Source organism: Babylonia areolata, chromosome 20, assembly GCF_041734735.1.
Source record: "Babylonia areolata isolate BAREFJ2019XMU chromosome 20, ASM4173473v1, whole genome shotgun sequence".
Lineage (NCBI taxonomy): Eukaryota > Metazoa > Mollusca > Gastropoda > Neogastropoda > Buccinidae > Babylonia > Babylonia areolata.
In genome coordinates, this window is record NC_134895.1 from 17,503,199 (window position 1) to 17,526,928 (window position 23,730).

General features: G+C 39.0%; 1 protein-coding gene across 35 annotated transcripts in view; it reads left to right on the plus strand.

The window, feature by feature from the left end:
* Positions 1 to 279: 279 nt before the first annotated feature.
* The window catches only part of LOC143295270 (uncharacterized), a 35,963-nt gene continuing 12,512 nt past the window's right edge, over positions 280 to 23,730 (plus strand). For 18 of the 35 annotated variants that reach the window (XM_076606868.1, XM_076606873.1, XM_076606882.1 and 15 more), the window contains exons 1-11: positions 280 to 497; positions 2,535 to 2,668; positions 4,897 to 4,997; positions 7,434 to 7,592; positions 8,708 to 8,880; positions 10,018 to 10,145; positions 10,580 to 10,802; positions 11,521 to 11,550; positions 14,787 to 14,843; positions 15,716 to 15,772; positions 17,504 to 17,740. In XM_076606868.1, the coding sequence (XP_076462983.1) occupies positions 373 to 497; positions 2,535 to 2,668; positions 4,897 to 4,997; positions 7,434 to 7,592; positions 8,708 to 8,880; positions 10,018 to 10,145; positions 10,580 to 10,802; positions 11,521 to 11,550; positions 14,787 to 14,843; positions 15,716 to 15,772; positions 17,504 to 17,740 (1,424 nt within the window). In that variant the 5' untranslated portion in view covers positions 280 to 372. Of the gene's footprint in view, positions 498 to 2,534; positions 2,669 to 4,896; positions 4,998 to 7,433; positions 7,593 to 8,707; positions 8,881 to 10,017; positions 10,146 to 10,579; positions 10,803 to 11,520; positions 11,551 to 14,786; positions 14,844 to 15,715; positions 15,773 to 17,503; positions 17,741 to 19,684; positions 19,745 to 23,730 lie in introns of all 35 variants that reach the window. The other 17 variants (XM_076606860.1, XM_076606865.1, XM_076606871.1 and 14 more) reach the window with 5 other exon arrangements.

Here is a 23,730-nt window from a genome sequence, read left to right on the forward strand (position 1 = left end):
TTTATAAAACTTATAAAAATACTTCTTTTTTTTTTTTTTTACTTTGTTGTAATTGTTCAGTCCATTTTTTTTTTTTTAAATATGCCTTTCAAAGCAGTAACAACATTGCGACATAAATAATCTTTTTTCAAACACACACACACACACACACACACCAGTGAAAAGGTGCCACTTCTCGGAGTCATCAGAATTAAACACTGAATTAGCAGCAGCAGCCCGGGCATTGTTATTATTGCGGTACATTCCATTTTATTGTAGGAAAACCGGTTTTCAGACATCCCGCCCGAGCGGCTTCCTCTCGTCCGGTTTTCTTGTGCTGGCTTGGGGGAAAAAAATTGCACCGTGTTGGACGACTAGGTCCACACACCAGCAATGTCGAAACTGGATACTCGTGTTATCCAGGTGACAAATGTTGCACCAACAACAACGAAAGAACAGCTGAAAACGCTGTTTCAGTTTATCGGCCGCATCAGAGACTGCAAGTTATTTCCCCCTGAGTAAGCGGTTCTTCTTCTTCTTTCCCTTGACTACCGCCTTCATCATTTTGAAGATTCTGTAGACTATGTGGTTCGGCATGAATATGCCAGATAATGAAATATTTCAGCTCAATCAGAATATTGTAAAACAGAAGTTTTATTCGGAACTTATTAACTGGGCGTTTATATGTCCAAGAAAATAACGTGTATGGGCTGGTGACTGTTAACGATCAAGTAAGATGAATATGCTGTTCCTTCCATTGTGATTATGTTCTCAATCCAACAACACTGTTAACGTTGTGTTACTTAACAACGAAGGAGACTCGAAGGCGGCCTCATCAAGTATTGTATGATTAAGATATATATGTTAATGTATATGCACGTAAGTCTATAAAATTTATTTTACTTATACATACTTTATAGAGCATTATAAATGTACAACTTAGAAGTTAGAGCACATGCAAAATTTCTAGACAAGTTGATGTTGTGATGATCAGAATATAAAATTTCTCGATTTCATACTCAAACACTAGCATATCTAACATAATATTAATGATTTTAAAAAGTTAACACCTTAAGTAAAGGTTCCATTGCCATTACTTAAGGCTACCATGGCACTTTATTCATATCCACTGTGTCCATGGCTTGGCACAGAAAGATGGGACCCAACAATTAAAAACAAGAAAAAATGCACTTTGATCTAAAAACAATAAACAAAAAAATGAATCAATCCTGTCCTCAGAAGCATATAGATGTTCCCATGACCCAATGTGCAGATATGTTTTTCATACTAAACCTAGTTTTAACAGGGAACATTCAGCACATACACTATGATACAGGGCTTGACATGAATGGTTGTCCGCCTGCCTGGGGCATGTAGATCATCATGTTGGGCAAGTAATGTCCTTATTGAACTTGCCTGACCAAGCAAGTTATATTTTCCAAGACTTGCATGTTGTGTTTTCAAAAATATCCATCACGCTCCCTATACCAGTTGTCAGACTCTCATTGTCTAGCAGGCGATGTTTTGAGTCTGAGTGGTCACTAGAAAAAAGAGAGCTATCACGCAGCTCCAAAAGGTGATTTGCCATTGGTTGCTATTTTGGGGGAACCAATAGTAATCTTTCTTGTAGCATAGTTCATCTTCTGCCCATCACATAAGTCACACACCTAAAAAAATCATGACGCATGGGACTCTTTCATTCCACTTTCATTGTTTAAACCAAAAAAACAAAAAGTTTGTTTCTATGAGACAATGGACCTTTGTGTATGAAGAGACAAAATTGAAAGGTCACTAACAGCAGAAGACTGTCTTCGAAGAGGAGAGAGAATGCAGTTTTCAGCTGATATCGCTGGAACAATTTCTGTGGCTGACAGTCAACTGTGAAAACAAGCCAAGGCAATGTCTTGTCAAGTGAGAAAGAAAACTTGTTTTAGCTGTTCAAAACAAGAGTTATCTTTTGTGAAACCCAATAAAACAAACACATCAGTTAAAGAAAAGGGTTTGACTGCTTCTTTCTCTGTGTGCGTGTGTGTGTGCACGCGCGCGCACGTGCGCATATGATGATGTATGAAAGTTTCTGAAAGGAGGGCAAGTGCAAAATCAGTCTGGGCAAGTGAATTTTCCAGTGACTTGCCTGAGGGCAAGTGGAAAAAAAAGTTAATGTCAAGCCCTGACATACATACGCACGCGCATGCATTCACACACACACACAGAGTGACACACACACACCAGTACATATGCATGTACATAGACACCCACACCCTACACAGACAAATACAGACTGATTTCTGATAGTGACAGTGACATATCTTTTATATTGTTAATATCTTTTGAAAAAAATTATATTGTAAACATGGAAACTGAGGCAGTATTATACTTAAGTGTGGAAGTACTGTAACTTGTTTTCGGTGGACAAACAACTAAAAAACAACAACAAAAAACCCCCTACTTGATCAAATTAGTTAATGTTATCATTTCAGACTGGCTTAGTGGCTAACTTTATGCATGTGAACATGTAAAGATGTGTAAATACATGCTTCTGTTCTGTATTGCAGGGGATCCGATCAGCAGGTGGCAGCCAAGGTGTGCTATGTGGAATTCGAAGATTCGACGGCCGCAGGGGTGGCCCTCCACCTCACCAACACTGTCTTCATTGACCGTGCCCTCATTGTCGTCCCTGTCATGGATGGTCAGTGATTGACTGGGTTGGAAAAAAAACCAAACTGTAAAAGAACTTTCGAAGTTATAGTCAAAAGTTCTAAAAAAAATGTTTGCATTGATATCTTTTGTTAACCTCTCCAGTGTCAAACATTTATTCTGGCTTGTGGTTCCTATTTGCCAGGAGGTTTTTTGGTTGCTAAAGGTAATGATTAACAAAAATATTCCAGCATGCAAACTACTGGAAGAAAGTATACATTTAATGATGTATAGCCCTGCTTTTCTAAAAAGGAAAATGAACAGACTATGCACACAGCCCTGCTGTCCTGAAAGGAAAATGAACAGACTATCATCTTAGTATCAGTTTCTGATAGTATAAACTTTATTTGATACACTGGCTAGCAATGAGGGAACCATAGATACGAGATTTATAAGCAAATTTGAGATCATGTCTGCATTTATGTTATAGATTGTCAGTAAAAGTAGTCAAGATAAACAAAGAAAATACATGAAAATGGAAAAAATCAAAAACAAAAAACAGATGTGTCTTCATACCTTATGTACATATTATAGAGATACATAGAGTCCAGAATTATTATGAAGCAATTGTTTGACACCACTTAGGCTTGGTTGTGATCGTTGTCTGCCAGTTCGAAAGTGTGTTGTCTGAATTTCTGATAGGGATGCTAGAAATAACGTCCTTGAATGACCTCACAAAGTTTGATTAGGTTTTTCTCCTTGTGAATAATTAAAGCAGACATATCAAGCTTTCCCACTGATGTTTTTTGGAAAGCCATAATCTAAAAATAGAAAAATAGAGGTAGGAAAATAACTGCGATGACTATACAGTATACTGATTTATCTGTCATGGGACATTTCAGTATTAAACACTTCAGAACTAAATGCAGATTTCTCTCATGGGGCATGGAAGAGGTTAACTTTAAGTTTAACCCCCAAAAAACTTTTCTCAGTTGTTCTTCAGTGAGTGAGTTTTGACATTGGGATTTAGGAGGTTGAAATTTGCTAATGCAGGTTTTCTGAAAATGTTAAAAAGTTTAGGGTCATGACAAGGGTTGGGATGGTTGGAAAGTTGATTTCATCAGGAGATTACCCATGTTGGCACTGCATATGGAAACTGCCAAATTGAGTTGTTGTTGTTTTTTTGTTTTTTGTTTCACTTTTATTTTAGATGTTACTGATATTAGGATCAACAGATGCAACACTAACCTAGGTGATCTGATGAGATCCGTTTTCTAGCCACCATGACCTTTGGCAAATCAAGGGACCGAAAGTGTAACCAACCCTGTTGCAAGACCTGTACAAATTACACTGTTGCAGGTCTTTTTGGCTAGAGCTGCCAGAGCATCATTCAGCTGCCACTGGCATCATTCGCTCAGTCACTGTAGTTTGTGTTCCAAGCTGTTTATTGGGGAAACCTACAGTCAGTGAATGATTTGCAGAACATTGTAATATTTCTTGACAATACTCTCAAGGCAGAAACAAATGAATATGTATAACCGTATATATATGCTAATTCTAGGGAGACACTTCAGCACTCCACAGTACAACCCCTCTTTTGTGAAAATTGCAGTAGTTTGGCAAAACTGCACAGTCTGATGTCTCCACTAAGTTCACATTAGAAAGTTTTATGGAACTAGAATTGTTTTGACATCAGAGAATAGACATATTTCAGGTTTGATACCTTTAGCTTGCCACACCTAGAGGAGATGACCCAATTGTGAACATATATATCACACAATCTTTAGGGTTAATTGTGCTTCCTGTCAGACTGCAGACCAAGTACAGTAAGTATATTCATGCACCCAACCACATGCGTAATCACACATATATACATGCATACATTTGTATCTCTGCTTTTGCAGATGGGCATTTACCACATTATGGTATGCAAACACCACATGTGCGTACACACATCATGACATGCATTCATGCATACACACACACACACACACACTGTTGGAGGGGTGGTGGATAATAGTGTAATGCTGTGGGTGTGAAGATGACACATATTTGGTTTTATGTTCATTTTTGTTAGGGAAATCCACTACTTCATTAAAAAACCACAAAAAAACAACAGTAAAAGGCTTGGCATTGCTGCTTCTCAAGACTTCTTTTTTGTTGTTGTATCTGGCTCATGACTGAAGATCTTAGTCAGTATGAAAATAGAGTATGTTCAGCAGTGGCTTTTGCTTTGTCGAATATGAACAGTGAAGCCATAAATGAGAGTGTGTGGCACAGGCAAGATCCCAGACGAGAAGGTGGCCATGCAGTTGACCCCGCAGACTGTAGCACGAATGGCTCCTGGTCAGCCCTCGTGGCCCACCAATGTTGTCAGTCAGGTGAGTCGAGTTCTCTTGGTTCTTCTGTGTTCATGTCTGGGTTCTCACTTGTGTTGCATTTTTGATGTCCTGTTAGTGTTATTATTATTTTCTTATTTTCACTTCAATTTAAGACAGTTACACTCCTTCCACTTTTGGGAACTTTCAGGTTTTCAATGAATTAACAATTTTCAAGACTTGTAGCTAAATGAATTTGAAATTATTGTCTTTTAAAGTTTGCTTTGACATCCTCACTACAAAAAAGTTGAGCATAAGAGTTGTGTTTTGTGATGTTGGCCTTCCATAACCAGTGCTTTATGGAAAGAAGAAGACAAAATTGACTGCAGGATTCTTCAAAACAAAAAAACTAAAGTTTAAAAAAACCTTTTTGGTGGTAGATGAATCCTCTTTGTTTAGTGGGATGTGACGTTTCGAACCATAGGCCTGTTGTCAAGTGATGAAAAGAGTACGGTGTGGATAGGAAAGCCTATGTGAGAAAGAAGGAAAGAAATTACTTGATAAACAGAAAGATAAGAACGTGGTTCTGATATTTGTATTTGTATTTCTTTTTATCACATCAGATTTCTCTGTGTGAAATTCGGGCTGCTCTCCCCAGGGAGAGCGCGTCGCTACACTACAGCTCCACCCATTTTCTTGTATTTTTTCCTGCGTGTAGTTTTATTTGTTTTTCCTATTGAAGTGGATTTTTCTACAGAATTTTGCCAGGAACAACCCTTTTGTTGCCGTGGGTTCTTTTACATGCGCTAAGTGCATGCTGCACACGGGACCTCGGTTTATCGTCTCATCCGAATGACTAGCGTCCAGACCACCACTCAAGGTCTAGTGGAGGGGGAGAAAATATCGGTGGCTGAACCGTGATTCGAAACCGCGCACTCAGATTCTCTCGCTTCCAAGGCGGACGCGTTACCTCTAGGCCATCACTCCACTTATAGTGTGGGCTACTGAAACTTTTGTATGTGAAGACTTCGTCTTCAAGGTCATTGGTTTAAATTACATTTGTTTTCTCCAACACAAAGATGGCAAGTGAGTATTGAAAACAGTCTCTATTTTAACATAGTTTTATGAAGAGCACAGGAACAGGAGTCATAATGGCTGTCGGAAAAAGAGGGCGCTAGCCAGCGGGATAAAGGGGAGGTTACCTACTTCAGGGAGGTTATTGGCCGTAGTTTCATTTTCTCCGCATAGGCGGATAGTAGTTTACACAGGACAGGAATGTCAAACCCCTGCCGAGTCTGCACTAATTGGGTCACAGTAAGTATGTTATTTAAATGTAATTTTAGATAGAAAATTTCCTTTTTACAGATTTGCTTATATTATTCATGAAATTTATCATTTTGTCTAAAAGAAATGGTAGCAGATTTAACAAAAAAATTAAGATTCATAAAGATAATTGAAACAAAAACAGTGTGTGTAATTTTGATAGTTTCCATCTCTCTCTGTACAAGTTCTAGGTGTGGTGTATCATTTAAAATCAGCAATATTATGAATGATGACATGACTATTGCCTTCAATATTATTGTTCTTTTCTTTTCTTCTGCTTTTTTTTTGTTTTTTTTTGCTTTGTTTGTTCTTTGATAACAGACAAAAAGGAAAATTAATACCCATGCCTGTCAAAGTGATGGACAAATATAGATTCTGTGGGAACATCGGCTGATTTTCAAGCTGAATATCGACAAGGGTACAGGAATATTTCCGTCAAACAGCTGAAACTGTTAAGGTAACACATTAAATGATTAAAACTAGAATTATTCCCTGATAGTTCAGACTTGATAGATATCGTGCTTGTGTGTATGCTTGATTTGCCAGGCATTTTGAGAGAGAATGAGAGAGAGAGAGAGAGAGAGAGAGAGAGGATATAGATTTTATGTGAATGTATCTCACTGCACTTTGAAAATTATTTGAAGAGTATTGCATCAGTCTCAGAGACATTTGACATTTTGCTTGGTATTCACTATTGTGATAATTTAAAGTTTTTAATCTAATAGTTTATATATATGCATTTTAGAGCAAAGCAGAGGCTGACTGGAAACAGCAGGTGAAAAATTCCAGCTGACGGTTGGTAACTCACTCAACATAATTTTCCCCTCTTCTGTAGATCTTCAGAGATGATGGTAGAAGAGATAGGAAACAGAAGGCAGAATGCAGGACATGCATTTTATGCGGTGAAGTTGGTGGGTTTTGGGGGAAGCCATCTGAGCTTTATATAGAAAAAGTAATAAACCATTTCATATATCTGCAGGTCTGTCTAAAAATTTGGGTGTGAAGGTCAGCACGTCCTGTTCCATACCTCCAGTTGCATTGTATGGGATTGAGAATTCACACATAGATTGCAGGGAAAATGCATCACGCACACTCACATGTGCATCCTCACACACACGCATGCTTGTTCTCTTCTTTTGACACAGTGAAGGAAGTGGCTATTTGTGTTGCTTTCAGCTGGCGGGCACTGGCACAGAGCAGGCGATCACCACCTATGACCCGCGACTGAATGCTCTGGGCCTGCCACAGTACCCTCCCTTGCCCGCCTCGCTGGATGCTGCAAAGGTGGAGGAGATACGTCGCACTGTCTACATTGGAAACCTTGACCCTAAAACGGTGAGTGTTTGCCCATCTGTCTCCAAGCCCTGTTAACATACTTTTAGGTCAAAAGGACATTTCTGTCAAGACATTTCATGCATGGAACAGACCTTAAATGTTTAATAAAACCTTTTGGCTACCATAATGAAAAAGGTGAGTGAGACTTTGAGAACTAAGAGAGAGGGTGGGGGGGAGATGAAAAGAAAACTTGTTTGCTGTGACTGTAAGGATAACAGTGGTTGAAGGAAGGGAACATGACATAACTGCTTGTGAAACTATCCAACTCGCAGAGCAGTTGCATTTCTACTTTATCTCTTACATAGAAGACAGTAATAGTAACCATAAACAGACTTGGTGCTGATAATAGGACTGGATTTTGTTCAGTTAAGGGACTGGCCAGCATCATCCCAGCTGGAATGATTTTCAGACATTTTCGACTCATTTTGAACTAGTCTTGTTATTTTTGCCACTAACATTGTTGGTCTAGAATTGGGGATTATTTTTCTGTATGATGTATTTTTTTATTTGAGGCCAGACTGCACATTGTTTAGGTTAGATATCTTTGTGGGTTTTTTAATTTCTAATTTTTTTTATTACTTAGATGTGGTGTATTTTGATCAGTCTACACACTTTGACGCCTTCTTAAAACTGAAACAGAAACTTTATTTAAATTATGTATACTATACTGTGACCCACTGGTACAAAGTCTGGCACTGGTCTGATTCTTGTACTTTGTGCAAACTACTAGTCCACCCATGTGGAGAAATCAAAAGCAGCTGTTGTTGTTGATGATATGAGTACTTGGTCGAAGACGAAGCCCATAGCGCTTTACAAACACGGAGCCATTTGCACAACAGGCTGTCTACTTGGGTAGAGCCCTTTGGGTGCTCGTCATTCATTTCCTGTGTCATTCAATCAGGTTTCAGTCACACACACATTCACACTCATAAAGACATGTAACATTTTACGTGTATTACCCTTTTTTGTTCATTTACCCCAGCCATTTAGGAGTCATACTTCGTTTTCAGGGGTATGCATGCTGGGTATGTTCTTGTTTCCATAATAAACCAACGAATACAGACATGGATAAAAGAATCTTCAGCGTGCATTTTTGTTGTGACGGTGTGTTACAGACACCAGAGAGTTTGATCAGCTTCTTCTCTCAAGCGGGAGAGGTGAAGTACGTGCGCATGGCAGGAGAGGACACCTCTGTGGCCCGCGCGGCTTACCTGGAGCTGACTGACCAGCGGTCAGTGGCCAACTACCTGGGCTACAATGGTGTCTCTTTCAATGGACGCACAATCACGTGAGTTCTTCTGCTGTGCTGTATTGTATTGTACTGTGTTGTGTTACCTTTTGTCACAGCAGATTTCTCTGTGTGATTCTTTGTCTGCACTGTATTCCATTGTGTTGTGTTACTTTTTGTCACAGCAGATTTCTCTGTGTGATTCTTTGTCTGCACTGTTACATTGTGTTGTGTTACTTTTTGTTACAGCAGATTTCTCTGTGTGATTCTTTGTCTGCACTGTATTCCATTGTGTTGTGTTACTTTTTGTCACAGCAGGTTTCTTCTGTTTGATTCTTTGTGCTGTATTGTGTTGTGTTACTTTTTGTCACAGCAGGTTTCTCTGCGTGATTCTTTATCTGCGTTGTATTCCATTGTGTTGTGTTACTTTTTGTTACAGCAGGTTTCTCTGTGTGATTCTTCACCTGCGCTATATTCCATTGTGTTGTGTTACTTTTTGTCACAGCAGGTTTCTTCTGTTTTTTGTCATTGCAGGTTTCTCAGTGTGAAATTCATACCACCCTGTTAAAAATTGTTGTTTTTTAGTTTTTGTGTATGCAGGTGTATTTATTTTGTTATTGTCTGTGTTCTTGTGCTTCAGTGTCCATCTGCTTTTGTTCTATTGAATAGATTTTACATGGTATTTCTTTTTTCTTTTTTTTGTTGTTGTTGTTGTTGTTTTATTTTATTTTATTTTTTACCTTTTTACCTTCCAATTTAGGTAGCCATATTCCATTAGAGACATTCGTCTATGCTGAATAGTTTCATGCTTGATAACTGTTAGTATGGGTTAACGGATTGTTGACGGGTGTCAGTTAGAGTATTGTTGATTGGTGTGGATTATGTGATTGTTGACAGGAGTGGATTACATGGCTGTTAATGGGTGTGTATTGCAAAATCATCGACGGTTGTGGATTATGTGATAGTTGACGGGTGTGGATAAATGATTGTTGAAGGGCGTGGCTTATGCATTCATTAACTATTATGGATTACTGGCGGTTTTTTTTTCCTTCTGAGACTGAACACACGCGCAAAAAAAAAAAAAGATGATGGTCAGTCATAAATAACCTGTCATGGATAACTTCTTGGCAAAGAAAAACTGTGTGACACTCTTTCTGATCACTTGTTTGGTTGCTTTTTTTTGTTCTGTTTTCCCAGTGTCAGCCATGCTAAGAGCTCCATCAACAAGCCGTTGACCAAGTCGCAGGAGGCATCACGCCGTGAGGTGGAAGAAGCCATGAAGAAAGTGCAAGAGGCCCAGTCTCTCATCTCTGCTGCTGCTGCAGGTATTACGCTCTGTGCCAGAACTCTCTCTCACAACTCAGACATTTTTTAATGCACAATGGTCTTTGAGCTCACAGTGCAAAAGGACTGGGGTTGGGATGGTGTCAAAGCAAAGGTTCTTTCATATGCATCTTACCAACTTGTGTGTGAATCAGAAGACAGGATCAGGACATTTTTGTGTAACCCGCTCACACACAGGTATATTTGACCTCACCTAATTTCTGTTTTGTTTTTGTTTGATTAGGTTTTTTTTTCACATCAGCTAAATAACAGTCAACATTGTGATTAAGAAAAGGAGAACAATTGTGAAGAGAGATATTGGAACAGAGAGTGTTTGGAGTTGTGTGAAGTATCAACAAGTGGAATAAACAAAATTTTCTTTATTAAGTTGCTTCTGTTGTGATTTTCGTTCACTGCTTTGACCTTGAAATGACAGGTCATGTTACAGAGAAGTTCACTACACGATCAAGGTCGAGGTCTCGGAGAAGGTCCCGCTCTCGTGGCAGTCGCTCAAGGTCTCGGTCCAAGAGACGATCAAGGTCCCGCTCCAGAGGCCGCCGTCGTCGATCAAGGTCACGTTCAAGGAGAAAGTCGAGGTCGCCGCGGCGTGTGCGTCGTTCAAGGTCGCGCTCACCTCGGCGCCGTCGCTCCCGATCAAGGTGAGTGAAAGAGCCCACTAATTTTCTGCGGGTTTTTTTTTTTCTTTTCTTCTTACTCTTCCTTCTCTGGATTTCAGTGCGTAGTTGTAATGCAGCATTTCCAGTGAAGCAGTATTTTATGCTTCGATGCATTTTGAAAAAAAAAAAAAAAAGAAGGAAAAAAAGTTCTTATTGCTGTTATTGTCAAAAATAAGCTATTACTTCAAGTTAGTATGGGCAAAATGGTGAGTGTTATAATTGGTGCCAGTCCTCAACTAGTTTAGCTGTGAGTGTCATTGAAGGAGCGCTTCACTTAGCTGTTATACAGCGTTTAAGGAGCACTTCACTCAGGCTTAGCTGTAGTGCTGCATTTATTGAGCACTTCACTGCTGTCACTTCACCTGTTGACCTGACAGCTTTTCTTGCAGCTGTCCTGATTGGCAAATTCAATGATCACCTGTAACTGTAAACACAGTGTGTGACACCTTTCTCTTCCCAAAGAGTGTTGATTTATTTATTAGCTGTGGGTGTGGTAGAGTGTTTGATAGGCAGTGTTTGATTTTATTATGATACTCGTGTCAGGCAGGAATTATTTAGTAATAGCATCTGTTGGTGAGCTTAGTGGAAGTAGCTGCAATGTTGATAAAAGTTGAAAGGTTTTGATGACGGCAGTCATATCAGTGAGTGGTGGCGTTTTTTGTTTTTTTTGTTTTTGTTTTTTTTATCTGTCTTTGTGAAGGTCTGGCTTTGTTGTCATCCCACCTCGGGAGTGAGTATTAAAGCAGCATGGTGTAAGCTTTTCCATGTGGCTAACACAGTCATTCATCATCAGTTTTGCTTCTTCTTTTTTCAGCATTTTAAAAATTTATTTATTTGTGTGTGTGTGTTTTGTTTTTGGATTGTGTGTGTATCATTTTCAGTTTCGTTGTGTCTGTTTCTTTTGGGGAACTTTTAAGACTGAAATGGTTTTAGATTTGTTATTTGTTTGTATGTAGGTCTTCCTTGGTTTTTTCTTGTGTTTGTTTGTGTTTTTTGTTGTTGTTTTTTTTGTTTTGTTTTTTTGTTTGCCTTCAGCCTCCATATACTGCTCTCATATTGTTTCAGTCTTAACATATTTGAAAAAATTATCTTTCTTTTCTGTTTACTTACTTGTTTGAGCTATATGTAGAGTATTAGTTTATCTGGTTTTTGGTTTTCAGTTGGGTTTGTTATTCTGTTTATCATTTGTTCTTTTCTTAATTTGTATTTTTCTTTCAGTTTTTAGTGAGATGTAAGTTTTTAGGTATCCTTTGAAAGAAATCATGCTGGGATGAATCATATGCACACACACACACACACAGACACACACATACTGATGTGTGCGCGCACACATCCGCACACACACACACACAACTCTTTGCATGGAAACTGTTCCCTTGGACACTGTTGCCATGCTTCATGTATAATGATGACAATTACAAAGAAGGCTTCTCGTTCAGTTGTCCTGGACAGCCTCTCATTCAGTAGCAAACAGGTTCTTATTAGCAAATGTCATAGTATGGCTGGTTATAAACGCATGGGCTTTCTTTTTTCTTGTGCACTTCGGGATTGTTTTCATGAAATTGATGAACAATTTTCCTGCACTTTTTTTCTTTATTGTTGCATTTAATGTTTAGAATGCTTAATGATTAAACCTCTGTATATTCTGAAGGCTTGGAAGTTAGCGCTGTTAAGGAGTTTTGCACTTTTCAAATTATCTGTGCTTATCCCTGACCTGTTAGACTAATGTAGCTGTTTTGCAAATGTAAGGGAAAGGATGTTTTGTTTTTCTGAAACATCATCTAATTGTTTGCTCTGAACTAGGCCGATGTGATGAAATATCCAACTCGAGGCCAAAGTCAATTAATTAAAACGTGCCAACCACTGCATGCTTTTTGCGTAAGTGACAGTCATACCAGAGGAATGAATAAAGGCAGAAACTGTTGTCTCTGTGCTGATACGTTTTATTGATTGCACAGGCCTCATCTCAGTGAGAATGCGCACTCTGCTGGGGTTCCATTCTGAGAAAACTCGGGTGGGGAGGTTGATGGAGGTAGGTACGAGAGTGAAAATGAAGGAAGGAAATGCGATTGGTCTGCACTGAAGCAGACTGCTTGTTCACCGTTCTGCTGACGCATTCAAAAAGCATGTGAGAATATGCATGCACACATGCTTGCACACATGTGCAAAGCATGGAGGAAATGTAAGTGGATCCATGAATACAGATGTGAGAGAGCGAACAAATGTTCAGATACAAATGCACACAAAATGCACATGTGCGAAAATCAGAGAGAGCGAGACTGTGCGAGAGGAGGCAGTCGAGCCAGAAAACTGAAAGAAAAAGAAATAAAGAGAGCAACTCAGCTGATGTCTGTATGTTTTATTCGTCACAGTGCGATGACATTGGCAAAATCCACTCAGCCATGCTAGCACCATACGTCAACATTACACAGATATTGAATGGAGTGCCTCAGTTATGTCGAGACTACTTGAAAAAGGAATGTTTTTAGATTTGTTTTAAAGGATGTGAGTGAGGGACTGTTAGGGAGTGAAAAAAGGCAGTGAATTCCAGGTTTTGTACAGCTGAAGAACTGGAAGGTCCTGAGTTATTTTGGACATGCTCAGTAAAGTGTATTGTGTACAATGGAACTCCCTGTTTCCTGGCTTTTGGTCTTGCATTACTAATCCGTAATTGTCTTCCTATGATGCTTACTTGCATCCAGACTTAAGCATGATGTTCAGTGGTGCACTGAGGATTTGTGTTTCTGGTCTTGCTTTTGTATGTACATTTATGAGCACGTGTGATTGTTTGAAAACGTGTGCTTTTATTCTTCCTGTTCTCTTTCTTCATGTCATTATGTAAAAAGATGTTTTTTAGTTCCGGTGAGATGCTTTTTAGTTCTGATGGGTTTTTGTCTGCTTAAAGTTTGGAAAACCTGTGCTGGCCTATAGGCAACATAGAAAAGACAGTGTGTGGGTGCTTGTAGTAATGTCTATACAATATAGATGAATATACGAGTATATATATATATATATATATTTTTTTTTTTTTTTTTTTTTTTTTTTTTACAATATAAATGATTATGATATCATCTTTGAGAGTATTTAGAGTAATTTATTGCACCTGATTATATTTCTTCTTTATTTGCAGCTCTCCTATTTACATTCATGACTGTTTTTATGTGCCTGACCATGTTTATCCAGCTTTTATGCAGCCATATACTGTTTTCAGGTGCAGCCAGTAAAGATATTTGTTCAGTGACTAAGCAGTTATTGTCATCAGTAGGGGTCTTAGAAGGTGCTGTTGTAAGTACATTAAAATGAATGAGAACAGGCCCTACTGAGCACCTTTTACGTGACTCAGCAACAGTTCAGGGTCTCCTGGTGTGTGGCTTTTTGGCGACTTAATATCAGTGGTTTCCTGTGGACTGCCATCATTGTGTCTGCGACAGACGAATCTGGGTGTGGCTGTGTATGAAGGACTTGGAAGGAGTGGTGTGTGTTGGTGCCACTGAAGTATTGCAGATTATTGGACAGCAAAAAAAACAACTAAAAAACAGAAGAAGAAAAAATGAAAAGGTAAAGATATATATTGTTGCTATTGTGAGTGGGAAAATGAGATTTTTAGTGTGCATAGTTGACCCTCTACCTGCAGTTACAGTTATGTACACCTTATGGCACTGAGGCAAGTCTGCACATCTATGTTGTTCCTGGGGTATGGAAAGAATCATTCGTTTTGATATCTGTCCACCTGCTGCTGCTGGGATTTGAACCGTGGACCTGATGGATCTCCAGGATGGAAGTTATGTCCACTGACCACTTGACCATCACTCATGTCCAATAGAAATTATTTTCAGTATGTTTTGCATTTTGATTTGTTCTTTGTTTTCCTTTCCATTGACGGGTAAGGGTGGACAGTTATAGGCGATTACTGTTTTTCCATGAGAGTGCCAGAATTATCAAAGACAGTACATCTCTTTTCTGCAGGCGTAGAAGGTCAAGGTCAAACTCCAGGCCCAGACGTCGCTCTCGTTCCCGTTCAAAGTGAGTTTGTGTGTGTGCGTGCATGCATGCGTTGTCTGACATGAGCTTATTTTGTATTGTATTGTATTACTTTTTGTCACAACAAATTTTTCTGAATGAAATTTGGGCTGTTGTCCCCAAAGAAAGCGCACCGCAGCAATGAGAGCACCCTTTCTATTTCCTGCCTGAAAGTGTTTTTGTTTTTCTGTCAAATTGGATTTTTTTTTTTTTATGGAATTTTGCCAGGGACAACCCATTTGTTGCCCTTTTTTTTTTTTTTTTTTTTTTTTTACATTCTCAAAGTTTACTGGTGAATAGTCTTTGGGGTTAAAGTTACTGGTTTTTTATATTTTAAATTTAAAAAAAAAAAATTTGATTAGAAAAAAATTCTGTCTTATGTTTTCTGTTGGAAAAGAATTGTTACAACAACCTGAATATGGATGCTGCTGGTGAATTAATATATTTTGTCCAGTTTAAGTATGATATCAAGAAGTGTGCTTGTGCACACTTTCACACACACAAAAAGAAACACACACATATACACAATTGTCATGTACTCATGCACGCTGTCACAGATACACACACACACACACACACACACACACATACACACACAGACACACATGCACAACACACACACAACACAACACACAACACACACGCACACACACACACACACACACACACACACACACACACACACACACACACACACACGCACGCACAATTGTCATGTACACATGCACACTGCCACACAAACATACACACACACACACACACACTCATGCGCGCGCACACACATTTGTTTTTGGGGGGTGTTGACACAGACTTAATCACTGTTTTTGGTTTTGAGATGTGGCACACATTCAAAAACAACTATTGTGTTCTGTCAGCAGGCGCCGTTCTCGTACCCCTCCCAGGGCCTACTCTGCTCGCCGCTCCAGATCCAGGTAACACATGTACTCGCATCTTATTAATGAATCACATTTGTCAGTCCACTTGATATTTCTTACACATATTGCATAGGTCTCATTCAGAAAATACTGAGGAGTGAGGTGATGAATACTTGAGATTTGGAGACTGAAAGCATTCTGGTAAACTTGTTAATTGTTCACAGTTGGTTTGAAAAAAAAAAGATCAGAGCTATGATTAATTGTTCAGATGCGTGTTGCAGAACAGTTACTTTAGGACAGGTTTGTTTTATTTCAATGAAATGGGAAAGTTTTTTAAAAAAAATATTATTATTTATTATAAACAGCTCAGATCAAGCAGTTTCTGATTAGAAGGGACCAGTCAGACTATCAGGTTTCTTGAATTGCTTTTATATTTTTCCTGTATTTGGGTGATGTTTTAGTCTGCTTTTTGTATTTCAATTGTGGTGTTATTTTTTTAAAAAGAAATTTGTAAAGTGTTTTGTCTCTTTTTGCAAAAAGAAGCAGCAACATCATTGAAGTGCTTTGGCATTTTTTTAGCTGCCGATCTTAGATGTAATTTGATATAAGAAGATTATTGTGTTCACTTTTGACCAGATTTTTAGGATGTTTTTCTGAGTAATAACGCTATAGATAATTTTGTATATGTTCATTATCATACAAATGAAAATTGTAATGACACATTTCATTTGTATGATAATGAATATACCCTGTTTTGTAGTTTTGTAGTTGTTGTACACAGCAAGATTCAGCAAGTTTGAAACAGGAACTAAAACACACACTTTGACTTGTGACTGACTTGTTCCTGTATGATGCCTAATAGCACACTTTTTTTTTTTCCCTCAAGGCCTGACTAAGCGCGTTGGGTTACGCTGCTGGTCAGGCATCTGCTTGGCAGATGTGGTGTAGCGTATATGGATTTGTCCGAACACAGAGACGCCTCCTTGAGCTACTGTTACAAGTTTTGTTTTTTTAATTGATGTTATCCATGTATTCATGATGTTATCTGTGCACTCTTGATGTAACCTGTGCATTATTGAAGTATTCTTGGTGTTGTCTTGCACTCACAGTGTCATCTGCGCATTTTTTCATTTAAAAAAATGATTGTAACAGTACATTTATATAGCATTGTCATATCTCTCAAAGCGCTTAACACTGATGTGTCAGCCAGACACGAAGCACAAGGGAACACTCATATGCACATACACACATATACACAAACATGATGGAAAAAATGGATGTGGACCCATGGAATACAGATATGAAAACGGAGTGCCATAATTATGTAAAGACTGCTTGAAAAGGAAAGCTTTTAGATTTGTTTTAAATAGGGATCAGAAGGAGAGGACTGGGCCCTGTCTTCCTATGCTGAGCCCTAGACACAGTGAATATCAGTTCACTGCCCCGATGGCCATGAAAGTCTATGGGACCTTGAACCTTAAATAGTGGCAGGAAATGGCTAGCGGTCGCTTATGATAAAAGATTGAAATAAGTTTACAGTTGGGTCAACAATAGAGTAAGAGCTGTATGATCAGTAGTTTCACTACTGCAGTTGGAAGTCATTTACAGTTTAGTCTTTTGTGAAGGACTGTGATTCTCAACAAGGAGGCAACATTGCACTGGCTCTTAGTGCTGCAGCCTAGGCCTTTGGGAATCATCCCAACACTGACTGTCCGACCCGACTGACTTACCATACAGTGGCAGGAAAACACAGCTGAAACTGGGCATTGTTTCTCTTGCCCCACACAGGAGCAGGGGCACCAGACGGAAGTCCCGCTCCCGCACCCCGCGCCGCTCGAGGTCCCGGTCCCGTGGCAAAGGCAAAGAGAAGAAGGAAAAGAAAGAAAAGGAGTCTGAGAAGAAGAAGAAGGAGAAGGAGAAGAAGGTGTCGATGTCCCGCTCCCCCTCCCCTCCCACCCTGCAGCGGGAAGGATCGGCGGCCCCTCACTCCGGGGATGACCGCTCCCCAGCCAGACTGGACCCCAGGTATGTTTCACAGTGTTGGTGTTTGTCATTTGTGGAGTGTTGGAACCTTGACTTGGTGGTACCCTATTTTTCGACTTACAAGGCGCAACTTTTATTATTAATCTTTTAATACTGATATGATGTGACTCCTGCGTCTTCTTAGCAGTATGCACCCTATATGTGCCTGAAAACATTGCATCTCATTGGCCGTATATCGGTGTCAGAAGACTAAATTTTGACTGCCACATGGTTCTACCTGTCACAACAAACTCAATGAATGACAACATTGTTGATCACAATAAATGCACATGATCACACCAAACAGCAACATTTACATGCTTCACAGTTCACTGCCACATGGTTCATGTTCACCATCGTATTAAATTTAAATGAAATCATACATGACACTAAATTTCAAATGAACATGATTGCAATTCGCATTTCGGCATGAAAAAAAGAGCAGTATATGAGTTGGGGAGAAATCTATGGTGTGGAAATAGAGAAATGAGAAAAATGAACTGATCACCTCCTGATCTTCCAGAACATGAAAAGCAGGACAGGGGCCAGGACTGAAAGCAGGGATAGAAGACTGGATTCTTATTGTGCAAGTTAATGAACTGGTGCTTGACAACAGTGTACATTTGACTGAAGTCTTCAGAATTGTAAAAAATTAATAATAAAAAAAAAAATCAGATAACAGCAGATAAATGGAGTCACCAAACACATGAAAACAAGTCAGATTTTGATCCAGTTTCTGAAGTTGATGTCACTACTCAGAAAATGTCTATGGTCAACAGAGCCATTTTGCATGAGACAGCATGGAGGACTTTCCCCTTTTTGGGATTATTGGAAGATGTGGTTTAAACATGTTCAAAATAACTTTTTTCTTTAAATTCATGGGTGTGCTTATGCGCTGCAGCGCCTTGTCTGCCGAAAATTATGGTATCGGTAGTAAACGTGTATGAGTAGCATTGTGGAACGTTCATTGGAAGTCGTGTTTACCAACGGCAAGAGCGCTTAAATTTTGTGTAGTTGTCTGTGTTTGAATGTCTTTGATTAGAGTCTGTTTTTTGTGTGTGAACTGCTAGCACTCTGTATCTGTTTTTTTGTGTGTGAACTGCTAGCACTTTGTGTGTGTGGCATTTTTACCAGTGTGGCGTTTGCATTCAAGTGGTCTTGAAAAAATGTTTTTTTTATGAATTGTTGTGATTTTGAATGTATCAGTTACTTTAGAAGTTTTATGAACTGTTGTGATTTTGAATGTATCACTATCAGTTACTTTAGATGTGTATGATGTTGCATTGTATTGTGGTGGTTGATGTTTTGTCAGCACTGATGTTTTGGGCATTCCCACTGATGTACCAACATAGCCGGATTGTGTTGTTTGCTCATTGCATTTGAAAATATAAATACTGGTGTGTTTTATTCACTGTTGGGCAGGATGCCAGAACATGATGAATATAACTAGTGATCTCTTATCAAATTAAAGATAATATATAAATCTGCAGCTGGAAGAAAAGTCTCGCTTCTATGACAATAAGGTCTGGATTGTTTAAATTTGTTCTGGATCAAACGGGTTTTGTTAACCATTAATGTGACATTTGAAAATGTCATTATTTGATGGAATTTTTTAATATTGTAAATGCTTTTTTTGATTACAAAATTTATCCTCATCAAAATTACCTTTTTTTATTGCCGATAGTTAATGTTTTCATTCCAAAACTTATCCACTAGTTTATCCTTGTTAATGAATGATATTTTCATTACTAGATTTATCATCGTTTAATTTATCCTCGTTGTTAGTGAATGATATTTTCATAACAAGCATTATCCTCATCTATATTTTCCTTGTCAATATTTTGCAGCATATTCACCATATTCCTTTGCTTCATTGTTGTTTTTGAGAAAAGGTGGTGTTGGTGGTGTTATTGTTTTGAGAAAAGATTGTGTTGTTTTTAATGTTAGTACGAAGGAGGTTAGTACGAAGGAGGAAACGGTCAAGCAGTCTGAGACACAGACTGTCAGGTAAGATTATGGTCACTAGTGGAGTTCAGCGGTTTTGTTATCCTTTCTTTCCATCTTGGTTGCTTCAGTTTTGGTTTAGTTTTCTGGTTTTCCTTTTTCTTTTATATGTGTTTGAGATCAGCTGTGCATTCATGTATGTGCTAACAACAAATCTGTTCAAGAACACGCACAGAAAAAGGCATGCATTATGAAGGGTTCTGTATGTGAGAAACAGATAAGAGCTGAAAGAGTGACCAGAAAGGAGCAACTGTGGAAGCAGAATTAGTGTTTTAGGAGTTTGTTGACAGAGTGGCTTTGTTAGGATATGGTTGTGTTGGGGTAGATGTCTTGCCAGCAGTCTTGAAACTGGATTGTTGTGATAAACATAATGGTAGTTTTACTTTGTGTGGAGCCAGAAAACGATTTTTGTATCCCATCACTGTTTCTCTTCAGCACTACTGTTGAAGAGACGGAACTCGTTAAACTCAACAAAAATCAAAATATCCTCCCCCCCCACCAAGCCAAGATGCACATACTTCACATCTTATTAACTGACAAAAATCAGATCTCGAGGATTAAAACAAGGAAGTAAATAAAGCTAAAAACTCAGGTTCTTTAAGATTGACTGAGATGGATCCGTCTTGAAAAAGACCCCACAGAAAGTGCTCAGAAGAGACAGGAAAGAGGATTGTTGATGTGGCATGACTATCTTGTGTTTGTTTTGTATTAAGCTTTTTTTCTGTAATTTTCAGTTTAATACCATGTCCTGTCATTTGCACTTATTTTTCTTTTTTCTTTCTTTTTTTTTTTTAATTTTTTTTTATTATTATAAAATACCCACTGGAAGACAACTGTTTATAGCAAAGCTGTTTACCATAAAAAAAAGTTAATAGAGACAGAGGTTTTTGCTTTCACTTGAAAGTAGAATTGGGTCTTAAATGTGATATTACTTCATAGTGGTCATGAGGCTTTCGCTTTCACTTGAAAGTAGAAGTGGGTCTTTAATGTGATACTGCTTTATGGTGGTAGTTTAGTGCTTCTGCTTCTAGAGTGGCCTTTTAACATTATTTTTGGTTCTGTTCAGCTGGTTTTAATAAATGACATGTGTTCAGCCATGAAATGGCCTCTGTGCAGTCAGCAAGACTGTAAGCATCATGAATTGATTCAATTTGTAGAAGAAAACAAGGGGGAGGAAGAGAAAAAGACATGTATTGAGCTTTGGATGTGATAGTGGTTGTGCTTTTTTGCTTGTTAAGCTTTGTGTATGTATTACTTTCTATGTCATAGTGTTTGGGTTGCTTGTTCATGTTTTTATTTTTGGTGGGTAAGATTTTTTTCCCAACTAAATTTTAAGTTTTGTCAGACCAAGAAAGAGACAAAAAGAGAGAGGGAGTGAGGGGGCTTTGTTCTGACATTGTAAAAACAAAGCTGATGTGATGCTCAGTATTCTCAGAGCAACAGTTTATCAAGTACTTGAAAGTAAGCTCCAGTTCATTGTCTGCATGCTCCATTTTACCACTACCAGCGTTTGCTACACACACACACACACACACACACACACACACACAGTGACACACACACACACACACACACACACACACACACAGACACTTTCTAACTCTCTTCTTTCATTCTTTATCACTAAAATCACTGTATTTTAAGCTGACCTCCAGTATAAAAACAGATCATGTGAGCTCTGTTTGCACAGCTGAACTGCTGTAAAAGCACATATCTTTTCAAGTGTGTATCTCCTGTAGTTTAGTCAGAAACTGAAATGTTGTGAAAGCACTTTTTTTCTCTTAATTATTAAGCATCACCTTCAGAGCTGAATTCCCATACAAGCACATATCTCATGAATCTCATGTTTCTACAGCTGAACTGTTGTAAAGCTGAATGTATTGCTTTTACATTTCTCCTGAATCTGCGCCTGTAGCTAAAGTGATATAAAAATCAGATCTGAAGGAGCTCTAACAAAAGCTGAACTGATTCCGAAACACATATCCCTTTAAGATCTGTGTCTAAAGCTGAACTGTTGTAAAAGCACAGGCCTCCACCAGACAGCTTTTCATCAGCAGCCTCATAGAAAATCACTGGGCCTTCTTCAGCTTGCATTCTTGTCGCCACCTCCTACCTAACATAATTATGTGCTTGAGGGGAAGACGCATAGCCTGAGGTCTTTATGTGCCTCACCAGCTCGCTTTATAGTTTATTAATTCTCATTTCTGTCACTGGGTAGTTGTCAGTAAATTCTGACCTCTGCAGCTTTGGCTGTTGAATGTGCTTCTGTTCAAAGGCAGATTGAGATTGAGTGCAGAGATGAGGGTCCCGGGTTCGAATCACGGTGACGGTGCCTGGTGGGTAAAGGGTGGAGATTTTTATGATCTCCCAGGTCAACACACGTGCAGACCTGCTAGTGCCTGAACCCCCTTCGTGTGTGTATGCCAGCAGAAGATCAAATACGTACGTTAAAGAACCTATAATCCATGTCTGCGTTCGGCGGGTTATGGAAACAAGAACATACCCAGCTTGCACACCCCCGAAAGCAGAGTATGGCTGCCTACATGGCGGGTTAAAAACGGTCATACACGTAAAAGCCCACTCGCATACATACGAGTGAACGTGGGAGTTGCAGCCCATGAACACAGAAGAAGAAGAGGAGTATAGAGATGGGCTCAGAGAATGAGTGTGTGCTTGATGTGCTGTTGGTTTTGATTCAGTTTGTTCACTGCTTTGTTCTGGAGAGGTGTCCATATTGTCCCAGGGAGAGCATATGGCACTTCAGATTTTGCTCTGAAATTTGGGCTGCTCTCCCCAGGGAGTTGGGAGAGCATATGGCACTTCAGATTTTGCTCTGTGAAATTTGGGCTGCTCTCCCCAGGGAGTTGGGAGAGCATATAGCACTTCAGATTTTGCTCTGTGAAATTTGGGCTGCTCTCCTCAGGGAGAGTGTGTCACCACAGTGCAGCATCCACCTACCCATCCCCTGTTCTTTTTGCTGCCGGCAAGTGCATTTGTTTTACCATCAGCTTGGAGTTTTCTGCAGAATTGTCCAGGGACAGCTCTTTTGTTGCTGTGGGTTCTGTTATGCGTGCAAAGTTTATGTTGCACTGGGGACCTCAGTTTATCATCCCATCCAAAAGACTAACTCTCAGATCACCACTTAAGATCTAGTGGATGGTTGTAAAGATCCCAGTCGGTATTATATTATGGGACTTGAACCTGTGGACACTTACTTCTTGGTTGCATTACCACTAGGCTGCCTTCCCGCTTCTTGAATGGTGAACCGCTGTGTCTTTGAGGTAGTTTGAAGCTGAGGGGAGGGGCTTAGTATTATGATGAATCGAGTGTTGACTTGACTGAGTGTTGAGAGTTATTCTTGTAAGGACAGGTTTTTCCTACTTCCTTTTCCCTTGGTTGGTCGTATGGTTTTGACTTCAGTGTAGTAGGACTGTGCTGGTTTTGACTTAAATGGTATCAAATCCATGAATCAGACTCAGAAAATTATAATGATTTTTTTCAGACTTGTGTTCATTACTGAATGATCATACCCCTGGTACATGTATCTTTGAGACCATTGAATTATCACACAGCCAGTACCTCTTAGACAGTAGTAGTCAATTTAGTATGCATGCTTTGAAGACTGGCTTTAAGATATCAACCCAGTTGAAGAGTTTAAGTTGTTTTTGTCATTGATTATTTAAATACCAGAAAAGGAAATCAGTCACAGTTCTTATTTAATTTGATTTGGTGTATTAGTGTGTCATTTATTAAAGTAGTGTGTCCCAGATATGAAGGCTTAAACTGTGTAATAGTAATTATGGATAGAACAAATCAACTGATAGTAAATATGGATAAAACAAATTAAAAGATAATGGACTGGGATGGAGGAGTGGGTGCAGAGGATGAGATAAAGAGTGAACCATCTTGTGGTCATTTGTCCGGGAAGACAGATTCTTGACTTCAAGCTGGTTCTAATTGACAATTACTGGATACCATATTAGGTCTCA